Genomic DNA, 26701 nt, shown 5'->3' with positions numbered 1-26701 from the left:
TAAAAATACAAAAAATTAGCCGGGCGTGGTGGCAGACGCCTATAGTCCCAGCTACTCGGGAGGCTGAGGCAGGAGAATGGCGTGAACCTGGGAGGCAGAGCTTGCAAGTGAGCCGAGATAGCGCCACTGCACTCCAGCCTGGGCGATACAGCGAGACTCTGTCTCGAAAAACAAATAAATAAATAAATAAATAAAAATAAATAAAAAATAAAAAAATAAACACAGGCTAGGCACAGTGGCTCACGCCTGTAATCTCAGCACTTTGGGAGGCCGAGGTGGGTGATCACGAGGTCAAGAGTTTAAGACCAGCCTGGCCAACACAGTGAAACCCTGTCTCTACTAAGAATACAAACATTAGCCAGGCACGGTGGTGTGCGCCTGTAGTCCTGGCTACTCAAGAGGCTGAGGCAGGAGAATCTCTTGAACCCGGGAGGTGGAGGTTGTGGTGAGCCGAGATCGCGGCACTGCACTCCAGCCTGGGCAACAGAGTGAGACTCTGTCTCAGGAAAAAAAAAAAAAAAGCAAGAAAATAAAAAGGCATCCAAATTGGAAATTAAGTAATGGTATCTCTATTCACAGATGACATAATCTTGTAAAAAGAAAATCCTAAGGAATCTACTGAAAAAACATTAAAATTAATAAATGAATTCAGCAAGGTAGCAGGATATATGATGAACAAACAAAAATCAGCTGAGTGCAGTGGCTCATACCTGTAATTCCAGCACTTAGGGAGGCAGAGACAGGAGGACACCTTGAGCCCAGGAGTTCAAGACCTGCCTAGGCAACATAACAAACCTGTTCTCAAAAAAACGGGGGAATTCCCCTTTTTTTGGAGTCAACGAAGACCTAAATAAATGGGAAGACATCCTGTGTTCGTGGTCTAAGGCTTAGCATTGTTAAATGCGATAATAACCAAATCCATTTATAGATTCAAGGCAATCCCTATGAGAATTCCAGTTGGTTTCTTTGTCAGAAGTTGAGCTAATTCTAAAATTCATATGACAATCAAAGGACCTAGAAGAGCCAAACAAACAATCTTGAAAAAGAACAACAAAGTTGGGGGACTCACACTTACCAATTTCAAAACTTATTAAAAAGCAAGAGCAATCAAGACACCATGGCACTGGCACAATAGAACGGAACTGACAGTCCAGAAATAAACCCATACATATGATCAACTGATTTTCAATCAGGGTGATTATACCATCCAATAGGTAAAAAATATTTTCAAGAATGGTGATGTGTCTATTAGATATCCACACATAAAAGTATGAAGTTAGACCCTTTCCTCACACCATATACAAAAATTAACTGAAATGGATCAAAGACCTAAATGTAAGAGCCAAAACTATAAAACTCTCAGATGAAAACAGGCATAAATCTTCATGATCTTGGATTTGGCAATGGATTTTTAGACATGGCACCAAACCCCACAAGCAATAAAATAAAAAATAAATACACTGGACTTGATTGAAATAAACTTCATGCTTCAAAGGACACCATCAAGAAACTGGAATGAAAATCCACAGAATGGGAGAAAATATTTGCAAATCATGTATGTGATAAGAAATTTTATCTACACTATATAAAGAACTCTTATAATTCAATAATAAAAAGAAAACCCAATTTTAAAATGGGCAAAGGTCAAGGCTGCAGTGAGCTGTGATTGTGCCACTGCACTCTAGCCTGGTGAGAGAGGGAGACCATGTCTCTTAAAAAAAGGGGGAGTGGGGGGCAAAGGATCTGAATAGTCATTTCTACAATGGTTAACAAGCACATGAAAATACGCTCAACATCATTAGCCACCAGGAAGATGTAAAGCAAAACCACACGAAATACCATTTTACATGCACTAGGATGCCCAGAATCAAGAAGTCAGATAATAACAAGTGTTGGCAAGGATGTGGAAAAATCAGAACCCTTATACACTGAGATGTCAAAAGATAGAGTTACTTTGAGAAACAGTTTGGAAGCTCTCAAAAAGTTAAAATATAGAGTTACCAGTTTACCCAGAAATTCTTCTCTTAGGTATATATCCAAGAAAAATGAAAACATATGTCCACACAAAAATTTGTACATGAAAGTTTATAGCACCATCACTCATAACAGCCAAAGGGTAGAAACAATTCAAATGTCCATCAACTGATGAATGGGTAACAAAATACAGTATATCCATACTATGGAATATTTGGCAATAAAAAGGAATAAACTACTGATACATGTATGACATGGATGAACCCTGAACATTATGCTAAATGGAAGAAGCCAGTCCTAAAAAAACATACGAGTCCATGCATATGCAATGTCCAGAATAGGCAAATCTATACATATAGAAGGCAGATTAGTGATTGCTGGGGCTAGGAGGTGATAGCTAAAAGGTACCACATTTCTTTATAAGGTGACAAAATGTCCTAAAATTGTGGTGATGGCTGCATAACTCTGAACATCTCAAAAACCGCTAATTGGAAAAGTGGGTAAAGTGGGTAACTCATATGGTTTGTGAATTATATCCTAAAAAGTTTATTTTTAAAAAACTAAGAAACATCATCATCAAAAAATTAGGTAATGGTCATAAAACCGAGGAAATCATTAATTTTGCTGATTAAAAACCTTATTTTAATATCTGCTAAATACAGTAAAATCTCCACCAAATTAAGAGAATATGTCGAGACACCATACTGAACTGCAGAAGCTCAATTAGCCTCCACCTAAATGACTCATCCATCTCTACTCCCTAATCCCCAGACCTATCATACTGACTTCTCTCCACGTCACAGGCCAGCTACTCCTTCAGTCACCAGGCATTTCTGCTCCTATGCTTACCATGGGTCAGTTGGGTTTGTTCCCAAACCTATTTATACAACTGTACCACTATTATTATAGTACCAATTAATTAAATAATGTATAAACTGATGAAATAATGAGTGTATAAAACACATCTGTGTAGCGTGGGAAATACAAAGAATGTAAGAAAACAGCAGATGAACAACACATATCAACAGAAGAATGATCACAGGAATAGAAAAAAATTTCAGACAGAAATGTTTCTTCCCTTGAACGGAAAACGGAGGTATGTCCAATCTTTTTTTTTTTTTTTTGAGACAGAGTCTCGCTCTGTTGCCCAGGCTGGAGTGCAGTGGTGCAATCTCGGCTCACTGCAAGCTCCGCCTCCCAGGTTCACGCCATTCTCCTGCCTCAGCCTCCCGAGTAGGTGGGACTACAGGCACCCACCACCACACCCGGCTAATTTTTTGTATTTTTAGTAGAGACGGGGTTTCACTGTGTTAGCCAGGATAGTCTCGATCTCCTGACCTCGTGATCCGCCCGCCTCGGCCTCCCAAAGTGCTGGGATTACAGGCGTGAGCCACCGAGCCCAGCCCTGAGCTGTGTCCAATCTTTAACATGACCTGTAATAACTGGCACCGCCTTGTCTTCCCTACATTTTCTTTAACTCTCCCTCCTTCTCTATGCTTCAGACATCCTTGTGTTGTTCTGTCAGTTTCAAAAACAGCTAGCTCTTTCAGAATCTTCACTATGGTGTCCTTCTTCCTGGAAAGTTCCACTGGATTTACCTAAATCCTTTCCCTCAGCCTGGCTAACTCCTTCAAGCCAAGTCTGTGTCTTAATACAAAGATGCATGTGACTCTAAGAGTGGCACACAACAGATGCTCAATTAATGTGTCAATATTGTTATGTACCTAAGGGAAGAGATGTCGAGAAAAATACTCTAAACAGCCACTATCACTTGGTAGTAGGGTATGAAGTGATTTTTACATTCTCCTTTTACTCTTTAAGATTTACAACAAATATACATTTTTTTTTATTTTTTTTTGAGACAGAGTCTCGCTCTGTTGCCCAGGCTGAAGAGCAGTGGCGTGATCTCGGCTCACTGGAAGCTCCACCTCCTGGGTTCATGCCATTCTCCTGCCTCAGCCTCCCGAGTAGCTGGGACTACAGGCACCCGCCACCACACCCAGCTGATTTTTTGTATTTTTAGTAGAGATGGGGTTTCACTGTGTTAGCCAGGATGGTCTCAATCTCCTGACCTCGTGATCCGCCCGCCTTGGCCTCCCAAAGTGCTGGGATCACAGGTGTAAGCCACCATGCCTGGCCAATATCATTTCTACAAATGCTACAAATGAATAAATGTATTTTGAAAAACTAAATAAAAATCTAGCCCCTTCCCACACAGATCCCATCAGCATTGCATTATGTGTGCTGAAAAATACTGGTTTTATTTTATTTAAATCATTTTAATTTTTGACTAAGACAGACTGATATGGCAAATTCTTTTGTTTTGTTTTGTTTTTTGACAGTTTTACTCTTGTCACCCAGGCTGGAGCGCAATAGCATGATCTCGGCTCACTGCAACCTCCACCTCCCAGGTTGAATCGATTCTCCTGTCTCAGCCTCCCAAGTAGCTGGGATTACAGGCACCCACCACCATGCTCGATTAATTTTTTGCATTTAGTAGAGCCAGGGCTTCACCATATTGGCCAGGCTGGTCTCGAACTCCTGACCTCAGGTGATCCGCCCACCTCGGCCTCCCAAAGTGTTGGGATTACAGGCGTGAGCCACCATGCCTGCCTAATAAGGCAAATTATTAAAAAAAATTCTACATGGCCGGGCATGGTGGCTCACGCCTGTAATCCCAGCACTTTGGGAGGCTGAGGCGGGTGGATCACTTGCAGCCAGGAGTTCAAGACCAGCCTGGCCAACACGGTGAAACCCCGTCTCTACTAAAAATACAAAAATTAGCCGGGCGTGGTGGCAGTTGCCTGTAATCCCAGCTACTCAGGAGAATCACTTGAACCCAGGAGGCAGATGTTACAGTGAGCTGAGATCACACCACTGCACTCCAGCCTGGACAACAGAGACTCCGTTCCCCACACCACCCCGCCCCCAAAAAAAGAGGCAATACAAATCTAATTGTCACCTAAATGAGCCAGAGGGTGGAATCAATTATGGGTAGTGAGCTGATTTAGCTAAAGACAAAAAAAGACATTTTAAAATGTTATACTCTGTATAAAGCAGCAAACCCCATGTACAGGCTTTAGTAGTTTATTTTAGGATGCTCAGAAAACATTAAAAATTGATACAGCCCTGTTTGGGTCAAAAACTATACATAACCAGAACGAGGTCCAAGAGACTATGATGCATTTCTTGGCTTGCCTCAAGATCTCTGGGTCCCCTAAAGCAGATTTGACTTTCCAGGAGGTTCAACTATATAGAACAATTCTGGAATCACTTTGAGTAGTTTGGAATCAGACTACTTCACAAGTTCCTACGGTACAGACCCTGTCCTCACCTAAGAGGTTGAAGGTTCGTGGACTGCGTTTACACTTTTGTCCAGGTTACATCTAACAGGATTATATCCGTTGGCTATAAAATGGCAAGAACTGAAGTAGCTGCAGTTAAGAGGCATATAAGGAGATACAAAGGCATCTCATTATTCCAAATGAGGCACTAAATTAACCATCAGCATTATGTAGATACCTTACATTGCAGATACAGGCTGAATAAAGAAAGGACAAATATATGAAAAGTAAAGAGATAAGTGGCTCTGCAACTTTCTGGCTATGTCGGCTTGGGCAAATTACTTAACCTCTCTATATACTTAGCTCTCATCCCTAAAATGCAAATAATAGGATCTACTTCATACATTTGTTGTGATGATTAATTAATGTCTATAACAGTACTTGGAATATAGTAAGCTGTAAAATACATATATATATTTTTTGCCCAGAGGATAATCATTTTTAATTTAAAAAGATTGTTAACAGGTCTGAACTCTTTTGTTATTTACATAAATAAAACAAAATTTTTTGACTGAGAGTAATTAATGCCTCTTAATTCAAACTAAACACTCTTTTGCTTCAGAAGTGGACAGAGAAACATTCTTCTAATTGTAAAATTTTTTTGTTATTATACTTAAAGTTCTAGGGTACATGTGCACAATGTGCAGGTTTATTACATAGGTATACATGTGCCATGTTGGTTTGTTGCACCCATCGACTTGTCATTTACATGAGGTATTTCTCCTAATGCTATCCCTCCTACCCCCCCCAACCCCACAACAGGCTCCAGTGTGTGATGTTCCCCACCCTGTGTCCAAGTGTTCTCATTGTTCAATTCCCACCTATGAGTGAGAACATGCGGTGTTTGGTTTTCTGTCCTTGCGATAGTTTGCTCAGAATGATGGTTTCCAGCTTCATCCATGTCCCTGCAAAGGACAGGAACTCATCCTTTTTTATGGCTGCATAGTATTCCATGGTGTGTATGTGCCATATTTTCTTAATCCAGTCTGTCACTGATGGACATTTGGGTTGGTTCCAAGTCTGCTATTGTGAATAGTGCCACAGTAAACACATGTGTGCATGTGTCTTTATAGTAGCATGATTTATAATCCTTTGGGTACATACCCAGTAATGGGATCACTAGGTCAAATGGTATTTCTAGTTCTAGATCCTTGAGGAATCGCCACACTGTCTTCCACAATGGTTGAACTAATTTACACTTCCAACAACAAAGTAAAAGCGTTCCTATTTCTCCACATCATCTCCGGCATCTGTTGTTTCCTGAATTTTTAATGATTGCCATTCTAACTGGTATGAGATGGTATCTCATTGTGGTTTTGATTTGCATTTCTCTGATGACCAGTGATGATGAGCATTTTCTAATGTGTCTGTTGGCTGCATAAATGTCTTATTTTGAGAAGTGTCTGTTCATATCCTTTGCCCACTTTTTGATGGGGTTGTTTTTTCTTGTAAATTTGTTTGAGTTCTTTGTAGATTCTTGATATTAGCCCTTTGTCAGATGGGTAGATTGCAAAAATTTTCTCCCATTCTGTAGACTGCCTGTTCACTCTGATGGCAGTTTCTTTTGCCATGCAGAAGCTCTTTAGTTTAATTAGATCCCATTTGTCAATTTTGGCTTTTGTTGCCATTGCTATTGGTGTTTTAGTCATGAAGTCCTTGACCATGCCTATGTCCTGAATAGTATTGCCTAGGTTTTCTTCTAGGGTTTTTATAGCTTTAGGTCTAACATTTTAAGTCTTTAATCCACCTTGAATTAATTTTTGTATAAAGGAAGGGATACAGTTTCAGCTTTCTACATATGGCTAGCCAGTTTTCCCAGTACCATTTATTAAATAGGGAATCCTTTCCCCATTTCTTGCTTTTGTCAGGTTTGTCAAAGATCAGATGGTTGTAGACGTGTGGTGTTATTTCTGAGGCCTCTGTTCTGTTCCATTGCCAATATATCTGTTTTGGTACCAGTACCATGCTGTTTTGGTTACTGTAGCCTTGTAGTATATAGTTTGAAGTCAGGTAGTGCAATGCCTCCAGTTTTGTTCTTTTTGCTTAGGATTGTCTTGGGAATGCAGGCTCTTTTTTGGTTCTATATGAACTTTAAAGTAGTTTTTTCCAATTCTGTGAAGAAAGTCATTGGTAGCTTGATGGGGATGGCATTGAATCTATAAATTATCTTCGGCAGTATGGCCATTTTCACGATATTGATTCTTCCTATCCATAAGCACGGAATGTTCTTCCATTTGTTTGTGTCTCTTTTATTTCGTTGAGCAGTGGTTTGTAGTTCTCCTTGAAGAGGTCCTTCATATCCCTTGTAAGTTGGATTCCTAGGTATTTTATTCTCTTTGTAGCAATATGAATGGGAGTTCACTCATGATTTGGCTCTCTGTTTTTCTGTTATTAGTGTACAGGAATGGGTAAGCTGTAAAATATTTCTTCAAGATGCATGTGGGAATGAAACACAGAATAGGTACCTATGCCCAGTATACGTGAACTTTATTTCTAAGATGTGAACATGAGTCTTTTCAATAGTTTCCCTCACTAAAGCTTAAATGATTCTATGGTACAATTTTTACAAACCAGTTCTATCAAGATTAAAGCAATGATAAAAGTTCATTTAACTTTATATAATACTTTAACCTATTCCACTTAAAATATAGTTAATCCCCCAAGGGAACAAGATTGTTCTAGTTATTCATTTAACCTTCTTTCCTGCTAAAGGGAAAGGGCCTCTGAGTGCTACATAATTAGTGGTGATTAATAGGAGACAGGAATGTGATGAAATTTGGAAAGCTGGAAAAAAACTAATGTAAAAGCCTCAATTAAAATACATGGAAATTCAAATCAGTTCTGGTTTTGATATTTTCAAATATTTAGCAATTTTCTTCAAAAGTAAGATTATAATCCACAAAACTATTTAAACAATGGCAGTAGGAAAAATTTGTAAAATTGGAATAAAAGCTACCCTTAAATCTGGATCTGAACTGCTTCCTTGACAGGCAAGCGCCCACGAGTACAGGTTAGTCATTCAAGAGTTTATAAATTAGTCGTCTGCGCTGTGAGCCACTACTAGGAAGGGAGAAATATGGGTCACACGCTGTTTAAATTACATGTCCTTTTCAAAACTGTAAGAACAACACACAGATCAGTGGCTGCGAGGGGCTGGAAGGAGGGGCAGGGCTAACTACAAAGTGGCATGGGGGACGTTAAAGGGGTGACAAAACTTGATTGTAGGGAAAGTTAACAACGAAACATGCTTGTCAAAACTCAAAGAATTAAATAAAAAGGTAAATTTTACTGTATGTAAATTATACTTTCAAAAAACAGAAAAAGTTATAGGGAAAAATTAAATTGCCTATTAAAGTAAAAAAATTTGCATGTCATTTAAAACAAATCATATGAAAGATTTCCATTAATGAGTTCAAATGCTGGAAAATACTTAGTATAATCAAGCATATTAAAACATTTTCCAAATAGTAAGAAATAAGGTGAAATACTTGATTTTAAGAAACATTAGCTTGAGGTAAAAGATCACATAAAAGTTAATCAAATACCTATATATGATTTCACTGCTTTCTCAGAACTCGTAATTTTTAATTTTTAAGAATATAGTAAAAGTGCTAAAAGTTGTAATTAAAACTACAAAATAATTCATAACATGATTTTTATGTACTACAAAAACTATTAAAATAAAAACCAGTTGAACAATTGATGTTCTCTATTTCAATTATATGACTTGATGAGGGCCCTAAAACCCCAGAGAGATAAAGAGATTTTGTTTTCCCTGGGAGTCTGTAAGCCTTGCTTAAGAAGGACTTCCTTCTTGCTCCCAGGAAACCTTACACTTCCCAACCAGGAATGACACATAATATGCTGCACGTATAAAGCTAGGCTTGATGCTAAATAAAATGTAAATGATTTTTGTGGTGGGCACAGTGGCTCATGCCTCTAATCCCAGCACTTTGGAGGCTGAGGCAGGCGGATCACCTGAGGTCCCGAGTTCGAGACCAGCCTCACCAACACGGCAAAACTCCATCTCTACTAAAAATACAAAAATTAGCCAGGCGTGGTGGCGCATGCCTGTAATCCCAGCTATTCAGGAGGCTGAGAAAGGAGAATCGCTTGAACCTGGGAGGCAGAGGTTGCAGTGAGCTGAGATCGTGCCACTGCACTCCAGCCTGGGCAAGAGCGAGACTCTGTCTCAAAAAATAATAATAATTTTTGCAACTATCCACCCTCAATGGAGAATCTGAGGCAGAGAAGTGAGAAGGAAAAGGAGGCCCCATGAGCTGAGCCTGGGCACAAGGGCCACCTAATAAGGCCTCTCTGAATTCAGAAAGGCTGAACAGGCTGCCCCAGAATGGCAGGCAGCCTCATCCTTCAGGCAGCTTATACTAGCAAGAGTTCGGTGAGGGGTTTACAGAGGGAATGGTAGAAATAGAAAAACAATTTGTTTTGCTCAATAGAAAAACAATTTAAGAGCCACGAGAGGCTCTAGTAGTCAGTCCCCTTTGTGACCCAGTATAACCTCAGTCTCAGATATGAGCCTGCCGTCTTGCTGACAAAAAGATGCTTAAACCCATATGGCAAGGGTGCCTGGGCTTCCTGCTGCCTACCCCACAACTCTAGTTTCCTCCTACCTCCCGATTCTGTTTCTTAGGAGGAAGTACCTCTGCCATTCGTGCTCTCATACCACAGCTCTCAAACCTTTAAATTTTGGTTTTAGAACCTCTTTACACACTAAAAAATTAGAGGAGCCCAAAGAGCTTTTTTTTAATGTGGGCTATAATCTATCAATATTTACTGTATTAGAAATTAAAACCAAGAAATGTTTAAAATATGTATTAATTCATTTAAGCCCATTAAATGTTAATAACATTTTATGGAGGAAAAAAAACTACATTAAAAAAAATGAGAAGGGTGGAATTGTTTTACATTTTACAAAAGCTTTTAATGTCAGGCTCAATGAAAGACAGCCAGAGAGGCTGGGCAAGGTGCCTCACATTTATAATCCCAACACTTTGGGAGGCCGAGGCATGAGGACTGCTTGAGCTCAGAAGTTGGAGACCAGCCTGGGCAACATAGCAAAACCCCATCTCTACAAAAAAAACAAAAATAAAAATAAAAAAACAGGCCAGGCACAGTGGCTTACACCTGTAATCCCAACACTTTGGGAGGCTGAGGTGGGAGGATCACGATGTCAGGAGTTCAAAACCAGCCTGGCCAGCATGGCGAAACCCCGTCTCTACTAAAAATACAAAAATTAGCTGGGCATCATGGTGCACGCCTGTAGTCCCAGCTACTCGGGAGGCTGAGGTAGCAGAATCGCTTGAACCCAGGAGGCAGAGGTTGTAGTGAGCCGAGATCGCACCACTACACTCTGTTGTCTGGGCAACAGAGTGAGACTCCATCTCAAAAAATAAAAATAAAATAAAAAATAAAAAACCATCCAGGTGTGGTGACATGCACCTGTAGTCCCAGCTACTCAAGAGGGCTGAGGTGGGAGGATGACTTGAACCCAGGAAGTTGAAGCTACAGTGAGCCGTTATCATGGCACTGCACTCCAGCCTCGGTGACAGAGCAAGACCCTGTCTCCAAAAAAAAAAGGCTGGATCTCATCTGCTTCTGCAGTCATTCTGACAGTCTTCCTCATGCCTCCAAAAACTCCATGGTACGCTCTTAAGAGAATGAAAGTATAAAGACAAATGATATCCTAGCAGTACTATGAAAATAGTTTTGACCTTGCAGATCCCCTGAGAGAGTCTCAGAGACCACAGAGCCCTGGACTAGTCTTGGTTCTGAGCAGCACTACTCCAGACAACCATCGTCTCCCACGTGTTCCTGGGTCTGCTTCATTAGATAACCACTCTTGAACCTGGCTCACGCCCTCCAGGCTCCCTTACACCACCACCGCCAAATGGACCATCGTCTCTAACCTAAAACACAACAGAAAACTTCCTCCTTATGCTGTTTTATTCCTTCTCTCATTTCACCAAACTTCTAAAAAAAAGTAGCTCCCACTGCCCCTACCGCCTCACCACTCCTGCTTTTTGCTATCTTAATTACCAAAGTAATACACAGATACTCTTTTTTTTTCAAATCAAACAATATGGATAAATGACCATTTACAATCCCAATCTCCTCCCCACTGATAACCACTGTTAGCCCTAGAAAATACCTATTTTTCTGAATTTAATCAATATCAGATTGAAATTTTTGTTTCCTTGTGTTTTGCCCCCTTCAAATTGTTACTTTTTTTTTTAATTCTGAAAAACTTCTATTTAGTTAGATTCCAATTCTTTTGGTGACCTATGTTACGAATCAAATTATAAGGGCCCTCAATTAGGAGATAAAATGAACTAATGCTTCTTCACAAAGTGAGTACTAAACTAACATTAAGATCATGTGGATTTTATGACAATAAAATATAATAAAACAATAATTAGATAACTGTGCCTTGTATGTAAAATCTTCATATTTCATTACCTAAACGCAGATGAATGCTGACTATATTTGTATCATCTTAATTCACAATAGTGTATTTAAGGTTTATGAAACATTTTAATATATAGCATCTCTAAAAATTTCATAAGCTATGAGGTTAATACAATTTACCATTAACATTTTATAGATAAGAAAGACAAAGTTCTGGAAGAAAAATTACTTACTCAAAATTGCATAGCTAGAAAAATACATACCCAGAAACCACAAAACTTACCTCTTCTGACTCAAATCAAATCCCACCCCTTTGTGTCATGTGAATAGTATATCAAAAATTCTAACAATATAAAAATATTAAGTTCTTGCCTTTTTAGATCTAATTTGGAAAAAACTGTCCCTCCTTTCAAAGTTGAATAGAAAATGCAAAAATGGGCTGGGCACAGTGGCTCACGCCTGTAACGGTGGATCACCTGAGACCGGGAGTTGGAGACCAGCCTGGCCAACATGGTGAAACCCTGTCTTCACTAAAAATACAAAAACTAGCCAGCATGGTGGTATGCGCCTGTAGTCCCAGCTACTCAGGAGGCTGAGGCAGGAGAATCACTTGAACCTGGGAGGTGGAGGTTGCAGTGAGCCAAGATTGTGCCACTGCACTCCAGCCTGGGAGACACAGCAAGGCTCTGTCTCAAAAGAAAAAAAAAAAAAAAAGAAAGAAAATACAAAAATTAATGCAAAAAGGGATAAATTATTTTTGTTTATTATACAATATAATCCCTTGGGAAGCCTACGTTTCATTTAAAACAACAGTTGAAACTTACTAAAACCTACATCAATATGTAGATGCATTATAAAATTTGAAATACAACTTCTTAAATCCTTTATTTGGGCATTGCCACTAACAAAACACCTAACACCCCCAATCTAAGGTTGATGAAACTGCTACTGAAAAGAATACCACACATATATGCTGACCTGGTATTTCAGTATTATGCTTGAAATCCCTGTAATGAACACATAGAAACCCCTTAAATTTCACAATCAGAAATTTGAAATTAAATTATTAAAAAATAATAAACCAGGCCCGGCGCAGTGGCTCACGCCTGTAATCCCAGCACTTTGGGAGGCCAAGGCGGGCGGATCACGAGGTCAGGAGATCGAGACCATCCTGGCTAACACAGTGAAACCCTGTCTCTACTAAAAATACAAAAAATTAGCTGGGCATGGTGGCAGGCACCTGTAGTCTCAGCTACTTGGGAGGCTGGGGCAGGAGAATGGCGTGAACCCGGGAGGCGGAGCTTGCACTGAGCTGAGATCGTGCCACTGAACTCCAGCCTGCGCGACAGAGCGAGACTCCGTCTAAAAATAATAATAATAATAATAATAATAATAATAATAATAATCCTACTAGTATAAATAACAAAGCACCAAATTTATTATTAATCTTACTAAAACATTGTTTCCAAGTCCCTATTTTTTCTTAAATTAAGGCAGCTCCAATGGAGTCTGACACATTTAAATGCTGTATTTATTATATGACATACTGCACTGAATTATGAAAAAAAAACTGAAATTACTAAGAGCTCTAGATCTTAGCTAACTCAATTCTGCAAATAATAATACGGTTAAATTTTAAAATGATAATTAAGCTATTCTTTATAACACAACCTGACGTTACAAAAATATGGACAAGGCAACTAATTTTTCTTCACATTTTACTCTTCCTAAACCTAGAAAACACACCTGCTCTCAAAACATCTTATCAGGGCCAGGTGCGGTGACTCATGCCTATAATCCCAGCACTTTGGGAGGCCGAGGCGGGTGGATCACCTGAGGTCAGGAGTTCAAGACCAGCCTGGCCAACATGGTGAAACCCCGTCTCTACTAAAAATACAAAAATTAGCTGGGCGTGGTGGTGGGCGCCTATAATCCCAGCCAGTCAGAAGGCTGAGGCAGGAGAATCGCTTGAACCCAAGAGGTGGAGGTTGCAGTGAGCCAAGATCGTGCCATTGCACTCCAGCCTGGGCAACAAGAGCAAAACTCCATCTCAAAAAAAAAAAAAAAAGAAATCTTATCAGAAGACCAAGAACCTATAGTGAGATAGATAGTTCAGTACTCAAGTTAGTCTAAACAGGATTGCAAAGCTGCTTTACTAAGAAATATTTGAGTATTTCACTTACCTCTGTTTCCACACATTGTGAATATCCCAGTTTACCTGTAATAAAAATGAAAAGGATTACTTTCAAAAGATTTCAGCTTTTTTAAATCATTGATAAAAATATTTGAGCTTCTCTGGCTATGGCTTTATTATGTCTATGAGAATATCTATGCAAATGGAAGATGTTAGAATGACCAAATATCCCTGAAGGTCCTACTTAGAGATTTAAGTTTAAATAGGCCCATTAAAAAATAACAAAGAAAAAAGTGAGAAAAAAATGCTTAACTGTAATAAGATCTAAAACATATATACATATTTAATACAGATATATAAATCAATCGAACAAAAACATCTGAAAGTCTTGCTTTCTTTTAAGAAACACCTTAAAATACTTCAAAGGTATTTTAAGTATACCTTAGGAAATCTTAAGACTGCAAATATATTTCCAGTTTAAAGATACAGTGATCATTTCGATGAAAGGAATAATGTTTAAATTCATACCTTCTTTAATATATGCTGACTGTTTTTCTTTAATACATGATTAGGCAAAACCATATAATTAACTGAGTAATTTTTCCAACAGAGGCTCACCTAAAGAATAACTAGAACTGAACAATATTTGGCTGTACCAATATTAGTGTTTTTCTCCATCACTGATACATAATACCAAAGAACATGAACAATTAATATATTTCTGTCAATGTCACTGACAAAAACATACTTCTTAAACAAAAACAGCTATTTTAAAGAATCACTTATTAAATAGTTTTAACAAAAAGAATGAATAACACAATTATACAATTAATTATACTGGGTACTAGAAAATTGTTTTGTTTTGTTTTGTTTGAGGAGTCTCACTCTGTCACCCAGGCTGGAGTGCAGTGGTGTGATTTTGACTCACTGCAACCGCTCACTCCCAGGTTCAAGCAATTCTCCCACCTCGGCCTCCTGAGTAGCTGGGACTACAGGCACCCGCCACCATGCCCGGCCAATTTTTTTATTTTTAGTAGAGATGGGGCTTTGCCATGTTGGCCAGGCTGGTCTCGAACTCCTGACCTCAAGTGATCTGCCTGCCTCGGCCTCCCAAAGTACTGGGATTACAGGCGTGAGCCACCATGCCCGGTCAGTACTAGAAAATTTAATTTCCCCAGACTACACTTAGATTTCACTGACCTAAATTCAAATACGCATTTAGCTCTATACCTTTCCCTCCACCCAATACTATCCTCCCACTTCTTCCTCTCCCCAGCATTTACCCTCACACCTAGCCCACAGTGGTTATTCTAACAACCTTGTTATTTTTTTAGTACTTAACTAGAATTTGCACACCTTAGACTCTATTATGACATCACAAAAGAAAAATCACAAAAAATAGCTTTTGTATGCTCCCAATTCTTAAAATAAAAAATAAAATTAAAACAATTTCTTATTTGAAATGAGTTGGTTGAAAAAAAACAAAAATGAAAAAATAAAAGAAGACAACCACAACTCCTCATCTCTTAATGATCCTAATGAGAAACACTGGCTGAAACTGAGACCAGAAAATAAGGGGCCTTGGGTTCTATGAATTAAATTAAAAATTATATATAAGCAATAAAGACTACATGAACATATATATAAAATGAGCTTACAACCTAAGGGTTTATATAATAGGGTTTGATAAGTATAAGACTATTTTACTTATATATTTATTTATTGTTATGTAAAACTCTACATTCAATAGTGATTTATAACGTACATTTTATTTATTTATACATATGATTGTCTGTTCAGACCATTAATGCTTTTGGTGGTTAAGTGTACTTAACTCCCATAAAATTGGTAATTAATTTTACTCGGCAAAGTACTACTGGACAGAAACAGCTCAAGGAAGGGTACAGACTGCCTTTCGGCAAACATTTACTGAGAGCCTACTCTGCATAGGGGGGAAGAGAGGGAGCGAGGCAGAGAGGAGCACTCAGGCAAACTGTAACAGAGAGTAGCCTCTTTAAGAGTATATGAGTTGGCCAAGTACAGTGGCTCACGCCTGTAATCCCAGCACTTTGGGAGGCCGAGGCGGGCAGATCATGAGGTCAGGAGATCGAGACCATCCCGGCTAACACGGTGAAACCTCATCTCTATTAAAAGTATAAAACATTAGCCAGGCGTGGTGGCAGGTGCCTGTAGTCTCAGCTACTCGGGAGGCTGAGGCAGGAGAATGGCGTGAACCCGGGAGACGGAGCTTGCAGTGAGCCGAGATTGCGCCACTGCCCTCCAGTCTGGGTGACAGAGTGAGACTCCGTCTCAAAAAAAAAAAAAAAGGAGTACGTGAGTTTACATCTTCAGTAGGATATATTCTGAAGATAAAGAGAATTACAAAGAAATCTAAAAATTTTTATAGTACATTTCTTGTTGGTAGTATAAAATCCTGAAACTATTTTAATGTATTGCAGCAATGAGCACATGAGTAAATACACCGATATTGCTAGGAGTCATGACTTACACTATGGGAGAAGGAATACACAAACCTAACGTGAGAAGAAGAAAAGGAGCCCTGTGGTGGTGAACTGTAACTGGAGATATTACACAACTTCAAAACATTTCCTAGCTCTGCCCATCAAAAGTGGGAGAAGCCCATGGGGCACGCCAAGCCCATTCCCCCTCAACAGAATCAGGATTCCTTGGGAAACTGGCTGATTTCAGGGCTGGGACAGGGAAATTACAAGATAAGCCGGGAACATCTTTTTGTACCAGAAAACAATGAAGTGCTTAAGAAGAATGATAGAGGGGTGCCAAAAGGGCACAAGAGTCTATAAAATAAGATTTTTTTCAATGACCTGCATTATAAAACTGAAAATGCTGTAAAAGTACTAAAAATTTTTGTGAGAATCCAACAGCTCTTGGTCATTCAATTTGAACTGGTGAGTAACTCACGGTAATATGAAAAGGCTGTAAGTACAAAGTATTTGACCAACTACACAGCTCTGCCATCCAAATTCCTGCTCAAAAGCTAACCTAGGAATCCAAAAATCCCAATCACATGACATCAGAGCTTAAAGGAATCTTGGAAATGATCTTGCACAATCCATTCATTTTATAGATGAGTAATTTGGCTGGGTGTGATGTCTTGCGCCTGTAATCCCAGCACTTTGGGAGGCTGAGGTGGGAGGATTGTTTGAGCTCAGGAGTTTGAGACCAGCCTAGGTAACATAGTGAGACCCAGTTTCTATCAAAAACAAAAAATTAGCCAGGCATGTTGGCACAAGCCTGTAGTCCCAGCTACTCAGGAAGCTGACGAAGGAGGATCACTTGAGCCCAGGAGGTCCAGTCTGCAGTGAGCTGTGATAGTGCCACAGCACTCCAGAATGGGTGACAGAACAAGGCCTTGCCTCAGAAACCATTAATTAATTAATTAAAAACAGATGAGTAATCTGAGAGCTCAAGGAGTCAAATGACTTGCACATAATGACACAGAGTTGGTGACAGAGTGAAGAGCACACTCTAAGGCCCCTGATTCCTCCTCATGTATGTTGGGGTGGTTTTCTTATTCTAATCCTCTTGATATGGTTTGGTTCTATGTCCCCACCCAAATCTCACATTCAATCGTAATTCTCAATGTTAGAGGTGGGGCCTGGTGGGAAGTGATTAGATCATGAGGATGGTTTCTAATGGTGTAGCACCATTCATCTCCCTAGTGCTGTCCTGTGATAGCGAGTTATCATGAGATCTGGTTGTTTCAAAGTCTGTAGCACCTCCTCCTTCCCTCTTTCTTCCTCCTGCTCCAGCCACCCAGGACGTGCTGGCTTCCCCTTCACCTTTTGCCATGACTGTAAGTTTTCTGAGGCCTCCCCAGCCATGCTTCCTGTACAGCCTGCAGAACAGTGATCCAATTAAACCTCTTTTCTTTATAAATTACCCAGTCTCAGGTAGTTCTTTATAGCAATGCAAGAATGGACTAATACATCTCCATTCCCACTTTCAGTGGCTGTTGGGATTGAGGGGAACTGCAGGGGTACTGTCCAGGCTAACTACCATTTCTACTGTTTCTGAGGAATGGGGAAATGCATTCCTCAATTTTTTTTTTTTTTTTTTTTGAGACGGAGTCTCGCTCTGTCGCCCAGGCTGGAGTGCAGTGGCATGATCTTGGCTCACTGCAAGTTCTGCCTCCTGGGTTCAGGCCATTGCACTCCAGCCTAGGCGACAGAGCGCCACTCCATCTCAAAAAAAAAAATTCTGGGTGAAGTCATAGGATTTGTAAGTTTTAGAGGGATTCATTCCCTAGGTCTGGTGCAGTAAAACAGAAGTGGCCAACCTTTGAAGAAAGACTCAGAACTTGTCAAGTGTAAATCCCTAGATGCTATACTGGTAGTTTCCAATTGAAGAAGGTGTTGTTGAATTGAGGAATGCAGCCGGGCGCAGTGGCTCATACCTGCCATCCGAGCACTTTGGGGAGGCCAAGGCAGGTGGATCACAAGGTCAGGAGTTCAAGACCAGCCTGGCCAAGATGGTGAAACCCCATCTCTACTAAAAATACAAAAATTAGCTGAATAATCCCAGCTACACGGGAGACTGAGGCAGAGAATTGCTTGAACCCAGGAGGCGGAGGTTGCAGTGAGCAGAGATCGTGCCACTGCACTTCCAGCCTGGGCGACAGAACGAGACTCCATCTCAAAAAAAAAATAATAATAATAAAATAAATAAATAAATAAATAAATAAAAATTAAAAAAGAAAGGCTGAAGTGGGAGAATGGCTTAAGCCCAGAAGGCGGGCAATGAGCTGAGATGGTACCACTGCACTCCAGCCTGGGCAACAGAGCCAGACACTGTCTTTAAAAAAAAAAAAAAAAAATTTATTAGACGAGTCCCCTTATGTCCCAGGAAACAGAAAAGCCTATGCCTTCCTATAAACTGACACAGAATGGCTTTATGAAACAAAGTAGTCCTGATATAAAATGTCTGTCATAAAGAATTCATAACTAAGGCAACACTGTCATCTTCAGCAGACATTATAAATCTTAAATATTGATAATCAGATCATTTCACCATGGGTCTGCTCAGAGAATGCAAATAATACTTTCAAATTAAGGTAGCTACTTATCTTTAAAGTAGAAACCTCAGCATATGGCTGACTTATCATGCAGTCACATTATCAATATGATTCAAACTAGCTGAATAAGCAAAAGGCAAACTATACCTACCAAAAAAACAGAATTTCTGGAACTTTTAAGATAAATGGTTCTCAGAATTATTCTCCAGCTTTTTACTAGGTGACCAAATTCTAGACAATGTTTCAGTCCCTCTAACCATGTGAAATTATGTTCTTTTTCATGCTAAAACTGAGATACCAATGAATACACCCTGCTCTCCTGCCAGCATACCTCTGCCACCTTCATTTGTTCAGTAAATATTTATTCAACACCTACTAAGTACTACTCATAAGCACTGATGACACACTGTCATAGTAAACAAGCTAGACTCAGTTCTCGCCTCATAAGGCTTACATTTAACACAGCCCAAAAAAAGTAATCAAACAAAATAGAACTCATGATAAATGGATCCAAAAGGGAGAGAAAGTAACAGAAATGACCCAATTTGGGGTGGTCAGGTAAGATTCCTCCAAAAGATGATATTTAAACAGAGACCTTGAAGTTGGGTAGAACCAACTGCAGGGCGGGAAGAAGAATCTGTTCCGGAAGCAGGAGGTGGCGTGTGACAGGCCCGGGAAGCGTTTGGTGGATGAGTAACATAAACTGTGTTTAGACAGGCAGGGGGCAGATCACACAGGCTTGTAAGGATAGTATGAGGAGTTCAGATTTGACTTTAAGGAAAATGGGAAGCTACTGAAGGATACCAGGCAAGAGGGTCAGCTGCGTCCAGGTAGTTTCCAGGTCAGTCTTGCTATAATGTGAAGAATGTAGTGGAGACAGCCGGATGGAAAGCTCAAGGTCAGCGAGCTTGAGCTGACCTTGTCCTGCAGCACTACAGGGGGGGCGGCCAGGCAGGGCGATGGCAGTAATGAGGGTGAAAAGGAGAGGGTTCATGAAATAACTTGGAAGTAGAACAGGATTTGCTAATGGATTGACAAACAACATCCTGAACATGCTCCATGTTTTCAAGAATAATATTCTCAAACATTTGACCAAAACTGATCAACAACAACCATTAGTTTAAGAACTATAATACTTTTATAAGAAAGGAGTATATTAAATAGGCTTCTGGGACAATTTTTGTATTATTACTAGGAAAAAAACCCATAGTTTTGTAGTTAACAGGCTGAAATTTAGCAATAAAAAAATTTCTACAGCCTAATCATACCTGAATTTTTTTTTTTTTTTTTTTTTTTTGAGATGGAGTCTCGCTCTGTCGCCAGTCTAGAGTACAGTGGCACAATCTTGGCTTACTGCAACCTCTGTCTCCAGAGTTCAAGCAATTCTCCTGCCTCAGCCTCCCAAGTAGCTGGGACTACAGGCACGCACTACCATACCCAGCTAATTTTTGTATTTTTAGTAGAGACGGGGTTTCACGATGTTGGCCAGGATGGTCTTGATCTCTTGACCTCATGATCCACCCACCTCAGCCTCCCAAAGTGCTGGGATTACAGGTGTGAGCCACCACACTCAGCCTCATACCTGAATTTCTAAAATGCAGTGGCCACTGAGGACCTGGAATCAATGAACAGAACTTCAAAAGTTAGGACAGTGAAACTACGTATTTATTAGCTTAAACCAATTTCCCCCAACAAAATCATCTTTGCCAAGTTGCATTTTAAGGGAAAAAAGAATGTTATGCTTTTTTTTTTTTGAGACGGAGTCTTGCTCTGTCGCCCAGGCTGGAGTGTAGGGCGCGATCTTGGTTCACTACAACCTCCGCCTCCCAGGTTCAAGCGATTCTCCTGCCTCAGCCTCCTGAGTAGCTGGGACTACAGGCACGCACCACCACGCCCAGCTAATTTTTGTATTTTTAGTAGAAATGGGATTTCACCATGTTAGCCAGGATTGTCTCAATCTCCTGACCTTGTGATCCGCCCACCTCAGAGTGAATGTTATGCATTTGATACAAAAAACAGTCAGGGACATGACCTCTAATTTTAAATATCACTCATGGAAAAAGCATTCATCTGTTCACTCACCAACAATACGTTCGTGTGACAGGCACTCTCCAGAACTTGCATCTTCTTCCTTGAGATTATCTGACCCCCACCCACAGACTCTGCCCCAAGCCAGGCTCTAGGACTTACAGCCTCCAATCACCTTTGCCATAAATGTGACTTCTATCCTAATTCAGAAATGGAAACTCCCACTTTATTTTTGACATAGACTACACTTTGCTTCCTAGATTTGTAACTAAATCCCTTACCTTTCAAAAAAATGACAGCCTTGGATTGTTATTACCAGTCACCTTCCCAGAGACTAGAGTCTCCCCTTGGACCTAGTATCAGTGATTAAAACCCGCCACAAAATTTGGATATTATCTTTTATCTATTTTATGTAATCTGGCAACACTGGAAGCTTGCAGAGCAAATAAGTTTCATCTCTAGTGCCAATTCTGAGTAACAGTGGCTGTCTAGAATGTCATCTTCAGAAGTATTCTGATGGCAAGTATAGGAGAGGAGGTGCCCAGGACTATTTAGAAATGTTCTCACTCATAAGTGGGAGTTGAACAATGAGAACACATGGACACAGGGAGGGAAACAACACACACCAGGGCCTGTCAGGGATGGCGGGGGCAAGGGGAGGAAGAGCATTAGGACAAATACCTAATGCATGCGGGTCTTAAAACCTAGATCACGGGTTGATAGGTGCAGCAAACCAGCATGGCACATGTATACCTATGTAACAAACCTGCACATTCTGCACATGTATCCTGGAACTTAAAGTAAAATTTTAAAAAAGAAGAAGAAGAAGAAATGCTGTCATAGGAATAGAAGACATAATATTTGTATTTAAAGAATAGTACTGTATTCATAAGTATAATAAAAATGTGTAACTTACAAAACTCATTACAAAAAGATATTTCTTGACTATATATAGTATATGTAGTAAAGGTTAAATAGCTAAAAATGTTTATAGTATAAACATTTTTAAATGTTTAAATGTTTATACATAAATAGCTAAAAATGTTTATAGCCTGGAGCCACATTTCTGACACTCCTGTGTTGGAAGACAGGGACAATGAAAGTCAAAGTACTTTTTGTAAACTGGGTTGATTTGGATTAAACTTTTCCCTAGTAACAGTAATTCAAACATTGCTTAAACTTCACGAGCTCAAAAATACATAGACGTATCACTAGATTTCAGGAAGGAGAACTTGGAGGGGAACCTCCCCAAGCCAAATCATAAACAGAGTTCTAGCAGGTGACAATCCCAAATGTTCTAGTATTCTCTATCAATTGAAGAGTTCTGGTTTTCATGCATTTCATACACACATCTATATCCATTCTCTTTAGAATCTCCTGTCCCTCTGTGGCATCTGAGTATGAGACAAGCTAGCCAACAAGAGTCCTGCAGAGAGGCATCCCAGGAACTTCTATCTTCCAAGCCCTAACTCCCTTTAGATATATCACAACTCTACCATCCATATTCACTTACCCAAATGTGTTATTTTCCCTCTGTCAAGATTTGGGAGATCTGATTTAAAAACTATAAAAACAACATAGGCTTGACATAGACTACACTTTGCCATTTTTAGCTATTTAACCTTTACTATAAACATTTTTAGCTATTTAACCTTTACTACATATACTATATATAGTCAAAAATATCTTTTTGTAATAAGTTTTGTAAGTTACACATTTTTATTATACTTATGAATACAGTACTATTCTTTAAATACAAATATAATGAAAAGATCATTAATTAAAGAAGAAAGTCAAGCTGAGCGCTGTGACTCACATCTATAATCCCAGCACTTTGGAAGGCTGAGGGGGGGGAGGGCAAATCATTTGAGGTCAGGAGTTCGAGACCAGCCTGGCCAACATGGTGAAACCCTGTCTCTACAAAAAAAAAAAAAAAAAAAAAAAAAAAATTAGCTGGGCATGGTGGCACATGCCTGTAGTCTCAGCTACTTGGGAGGCTGACGAGGGAGACGTCGCTTGAACACAGGAGGCGGAGGTTGCAGTGAGTTGAGATCGAGCCACTACACTCCGGCCTAGGTGACAGAGGGAAATTCCATCTCAAAAAAAAAAAAAAGGGTCAAGGTTAGGGGGCAACTATCATTAATTTAAGGAACTTAACAATTTCCCATCAAAAACATTTAAGCTTATACACATCAGGCAATAGAACAATTCAAATATTTCATCTAAACTATAGCTTATCTTACAGGTCTCAGATGAAATTTGTTCCAAGAGTTTATAGGGAAAGTTACAGTTACATTGTTTTATTATTTACATAAATAAGCCCTCCTACACTCCCCAAAGGATTGAAAGAAGCTAAATTAAATGATCAATAAATGAGTATCAAACAAGTCAGAAAGTGGTAAAAGGAGGAAAAAACCAAATTCAAGATAATATAAAATACATGGAAATCCGTAAAAAATATAAACGGTGGTCAAGCACTAATTACCTTTCCCTGATAATCTGCAAGTAACCCTCCATAGTCCATTCTAAAAACCTGCTGGAGCACCTAAGGCAACAAAGGTCTAATCACATTATGGACACCCACATTTCAAATTTTTTCAACCTCAAGAATCATTTTATAGACTTTCAAACATATATTTAATATTGTTTTAGAACTTCTTTATCAATCTTGACTCAAATAATTTGGAAGTAGTCATCTTTTTACAAAGGATAGCAATGGCTCAGTAAAAATGTATTTGTGCAGTACATACAAGGTAACAAAATGCTCCCACATATATTTCTTCATTTGAGTCTCATTACAATTTCACAAGAAGGGCTGGACAAATATTACTTCCATTTTACAAATAAAGAAAGAGAGCAGCCGGGCACCGTGGCTCACACCTGTAACCCCAGTACTTTGGGAGGCCAAGGCAGGTAGATGTCTTGAGCCCAGGAGTTCAAGACCAGCCTGGGGAACATGGCAATACCTGGCCTCACACAAAAGAATAAAAGAAAAAAAAAATAAGAAAGTATCAGCATCAGAAATAGTTAAATGGCTTGCCTGAGGTCATAACTATTCAATAGTAAGCATCAGAGCCAAAAGAATCGGAACTGCATCTTCTGTAGCCAGCTCTTAGTTCTCTCCATGTTATGGTGTGACATTCAACAGCTGATTTGCAACTATCTGGAAGGCAGCAAAGGAGCTTGGTGGCAATCAACATGACTCCACAGGAAAAAATATTTTCCAGGCCAATTTAATTTCCAACAAGTATAAACCATCATCTGTCTTCCCACCCTACCCTGCCTCTCCTGCCTACCCTGTCACCCAAGCACCCAGGCAAGAAGTCAGACTTTTGAACAATCCTTCCCCTTTCTCACCCACACATAAAAAGTGGAAGAGCTATACCTATACCCTGTCCTACTTCCTAAATCACTCTCAATCTGATTCCTTCTCTCCATTCCTGCTGCCCTAATTCAGACCTCCATCATCTCCTGTTTGAACAGCCATAACACTCCTAACTGGTTTAGCAACTTAAAGGCTACAAAGATCTAAAGATAGTATAAAATGCCTACTGGTGTCTTTGCCCTCCATTTTACCCAATTCAATACATCTACAAAGCCCCTACATTTATCTTTCTAAAAAGAGTAATCTGCTTACATCATTTTCCTGCTTAAAACCCTTCCATGGCTCTCCACTGCCTGTACAGACTATAAATACACGCTCGACCATGTGGCTGGCACAAAGTCCTTCATCATCTGATCCCAGCCAACGTGTCTTTCCAGCCCTTCTCACTACCCCCAGTCCCACACACATCCTCTGCTCCAGGCGCAGGGAACACCCACTACAAAGAAGACAAACAGGTTTAACCTCACGTGCCAACTCCGAATAATCAGTAGTGGCCACCTGAAGCAACCTGTTGAGAACTCTTGGGGCTGCTTATAAATTCGGCAGCAAAAAATGCGGTAACTGATTAGCAGTTATCTGCTTTTGGCATGGGGAAGTGGGTGGCAGCACAAACGCCGCACTTGCCATCCATGTACTGCTGCTCTCTGAGCACCACATAACGCCCTCCACATCTCCAAGCCTTTCCACTTGCTGCTGCTTCTGCCTCACATAGTATTCCTTTTATGCTACAGCCCCATCCTGGAGACCTGCGGAAACCAGATCTCCTCTGTAACACTCGCCTACTGTCACCAGGCAGGGTCAGCCACTCTCTTCTCTGGGCTTAGTTTTCTAAACATCTTTATTATTTTAAAATTATTGCACCGTACTGTGTTAGTTTCTCCATCTATGAGCTTCTTGAAGGTATGAGTGCAGTTTATCCCTCTTTGTATCGTCAACATCTGGCACAGTGCACTTAGAAGGCACTCAAATATTGGTGAAATGAATACATGAAATCATGTAATGGGAATATCTCTAACATAGTATTTTCACTAAAAATCCAGGGAGACATGACCAAACCCTGGGACCAGGCAACCTATAGGGACTGTTAGTGACATTCTAGCACTACCCTCCAATTATCTCTATTTGTATTTTTATCTCTCTGAAATACAAGATATTAAAGGAGTATATTAGATAGGAACTTAACTTCTAATTAAATTAAGGGATGGGAGAGAAAATGGGAAATATGACAGAAAAAGACCATAGACTCAATTTTAAAAAATGCATTAGGCCCGGCGCAGTGGTTCACACCTGTAATCCCAGCACTTTGGGAGACAGAGGCGGGTGGATCACTTGAAATCTGTAGTTTGAGACCAGCCTGATCAACATAGTGAAACTCCGTCTCTGCTAAAAATACAAAATTAGCCAGGCATGGTAGTGCATGCCTGTAATCTCAGCTACCACGGAGGCTGAGGCAGGAGAATCACTTGAACCCAGAAGGTGAAGGCTGCAGTTAGCCAAGATCACAGGATTGCCCTCCAGCCTGGGCAACAAGAGCAAAACTCCGACTCAAAAAAAAAAAAAAAAAAGCATTAGCACAATTAGTATAAAAAAACTAAGAGTCACAGTTTTCAGAAGCCAGCAGTTTGGTATTATTAGGAATATAACCCCTCCATATACCTAATCGAATCCTTTTTAAGTTTATACTAATGTCTCATATTGGTTTTAATTTTAAAAGTTTGTGAGATACAATCACTTCGGAAAATTTCTGGCAATATCTACTTATGTTGACCATACATCATGAATTAGCAATCGCACTTTTAGGCACATATTCAACAAAAATGCTACATTTGTTCACCAAAAGACATGTGCAGTAATGTTCACAGTGGCATTATTCATACTATCCAGTAAGTCGATATCTGAAACCCAAATATCCATCTAGAGTTTCAACATCAAAAATAAACTCTTTAACATTTCTTCTTCTATATTAAAAACAGGCCAGGTGCAGTGGATCACACCTGCAATCCCAATACTTTGGGAAGCTGAGGCAGAAAGATCACTTGAATGGGGTTCAAGACCAGCCTGGGCAATATAGTGAGATACCCTGTCTCTACAAAAAAATAAATTAGCCAGGAGTGGTGTTGTGCATTTATAGTTCCAGCTACTCAGGAGGCTGAGGTGGAAGGATCACCTGTACCCAGAAGTTCAAAGTTACAGAGAGCTATGATCACATCACTGCACTCCCGCCTGGGCAACAGAGCAAAACTACAACTTTAAAAAATAAATAAATAAAAACAAAACAATAAGCAACAAGCATACCCAGTGCTAAGATCATGGTTTCTAAACACCATTCTCCAATGAAAGAAACAAGAGCTCCCTGG

General features: G+C 39.8%; 1 protein-coding gene across 10 annotated transcripts in view; it reads right to left on the bottom strand.

Annotated features, from left to right (window-relative positions):
• Positions 1 to 26701, bottom strand: part of SPIRE1 (spire type actin nucleation factor 1) — a 209655-nt gene that overhangs the window by 172644 nt on the left and 10310 nt on the right. For 8 of the 10 annotated variants that reach the window (XM_063716827.1, XM_002828012.6, XM_063716826.1 and 5 more), the window contains exon 2: positions 13928 to 13962. In XM_063716827.1, the coding sequence (XP_063572897.1) occupies positions 13928 to 13962 (35 nt within the window). Of the gene's footprint in view, positions 1 to 13927; positions 13963 to 14406; positions 14434 to 15161; positions 15184 to 26701 lie in introns of those variants that run through there. The other 2 variants (XM_054538154.2, XM_054538158.2) reach the window with 2 other exon arrangements.

The sequence above is a fragment of the Pongo abelii genome, chromosome 17 (genome assembly GCF_028885655.2).
Source record: "Pongo abelii isolate AG06213 chromosome 17, NHGRI_mPonAbe1-v2.0_pri, whole genome shotgun sequence".
Lineage (NCBI taxonomy): Eukaryota > Metazoa > Chordata > Mammalia > Primates > Hominidae > Pongo > Pongo abelii.
Note: the sequence above shows the minus strand (reverse complement) of the source record. Positions and strands in the feature narration are given on the sequence as shown.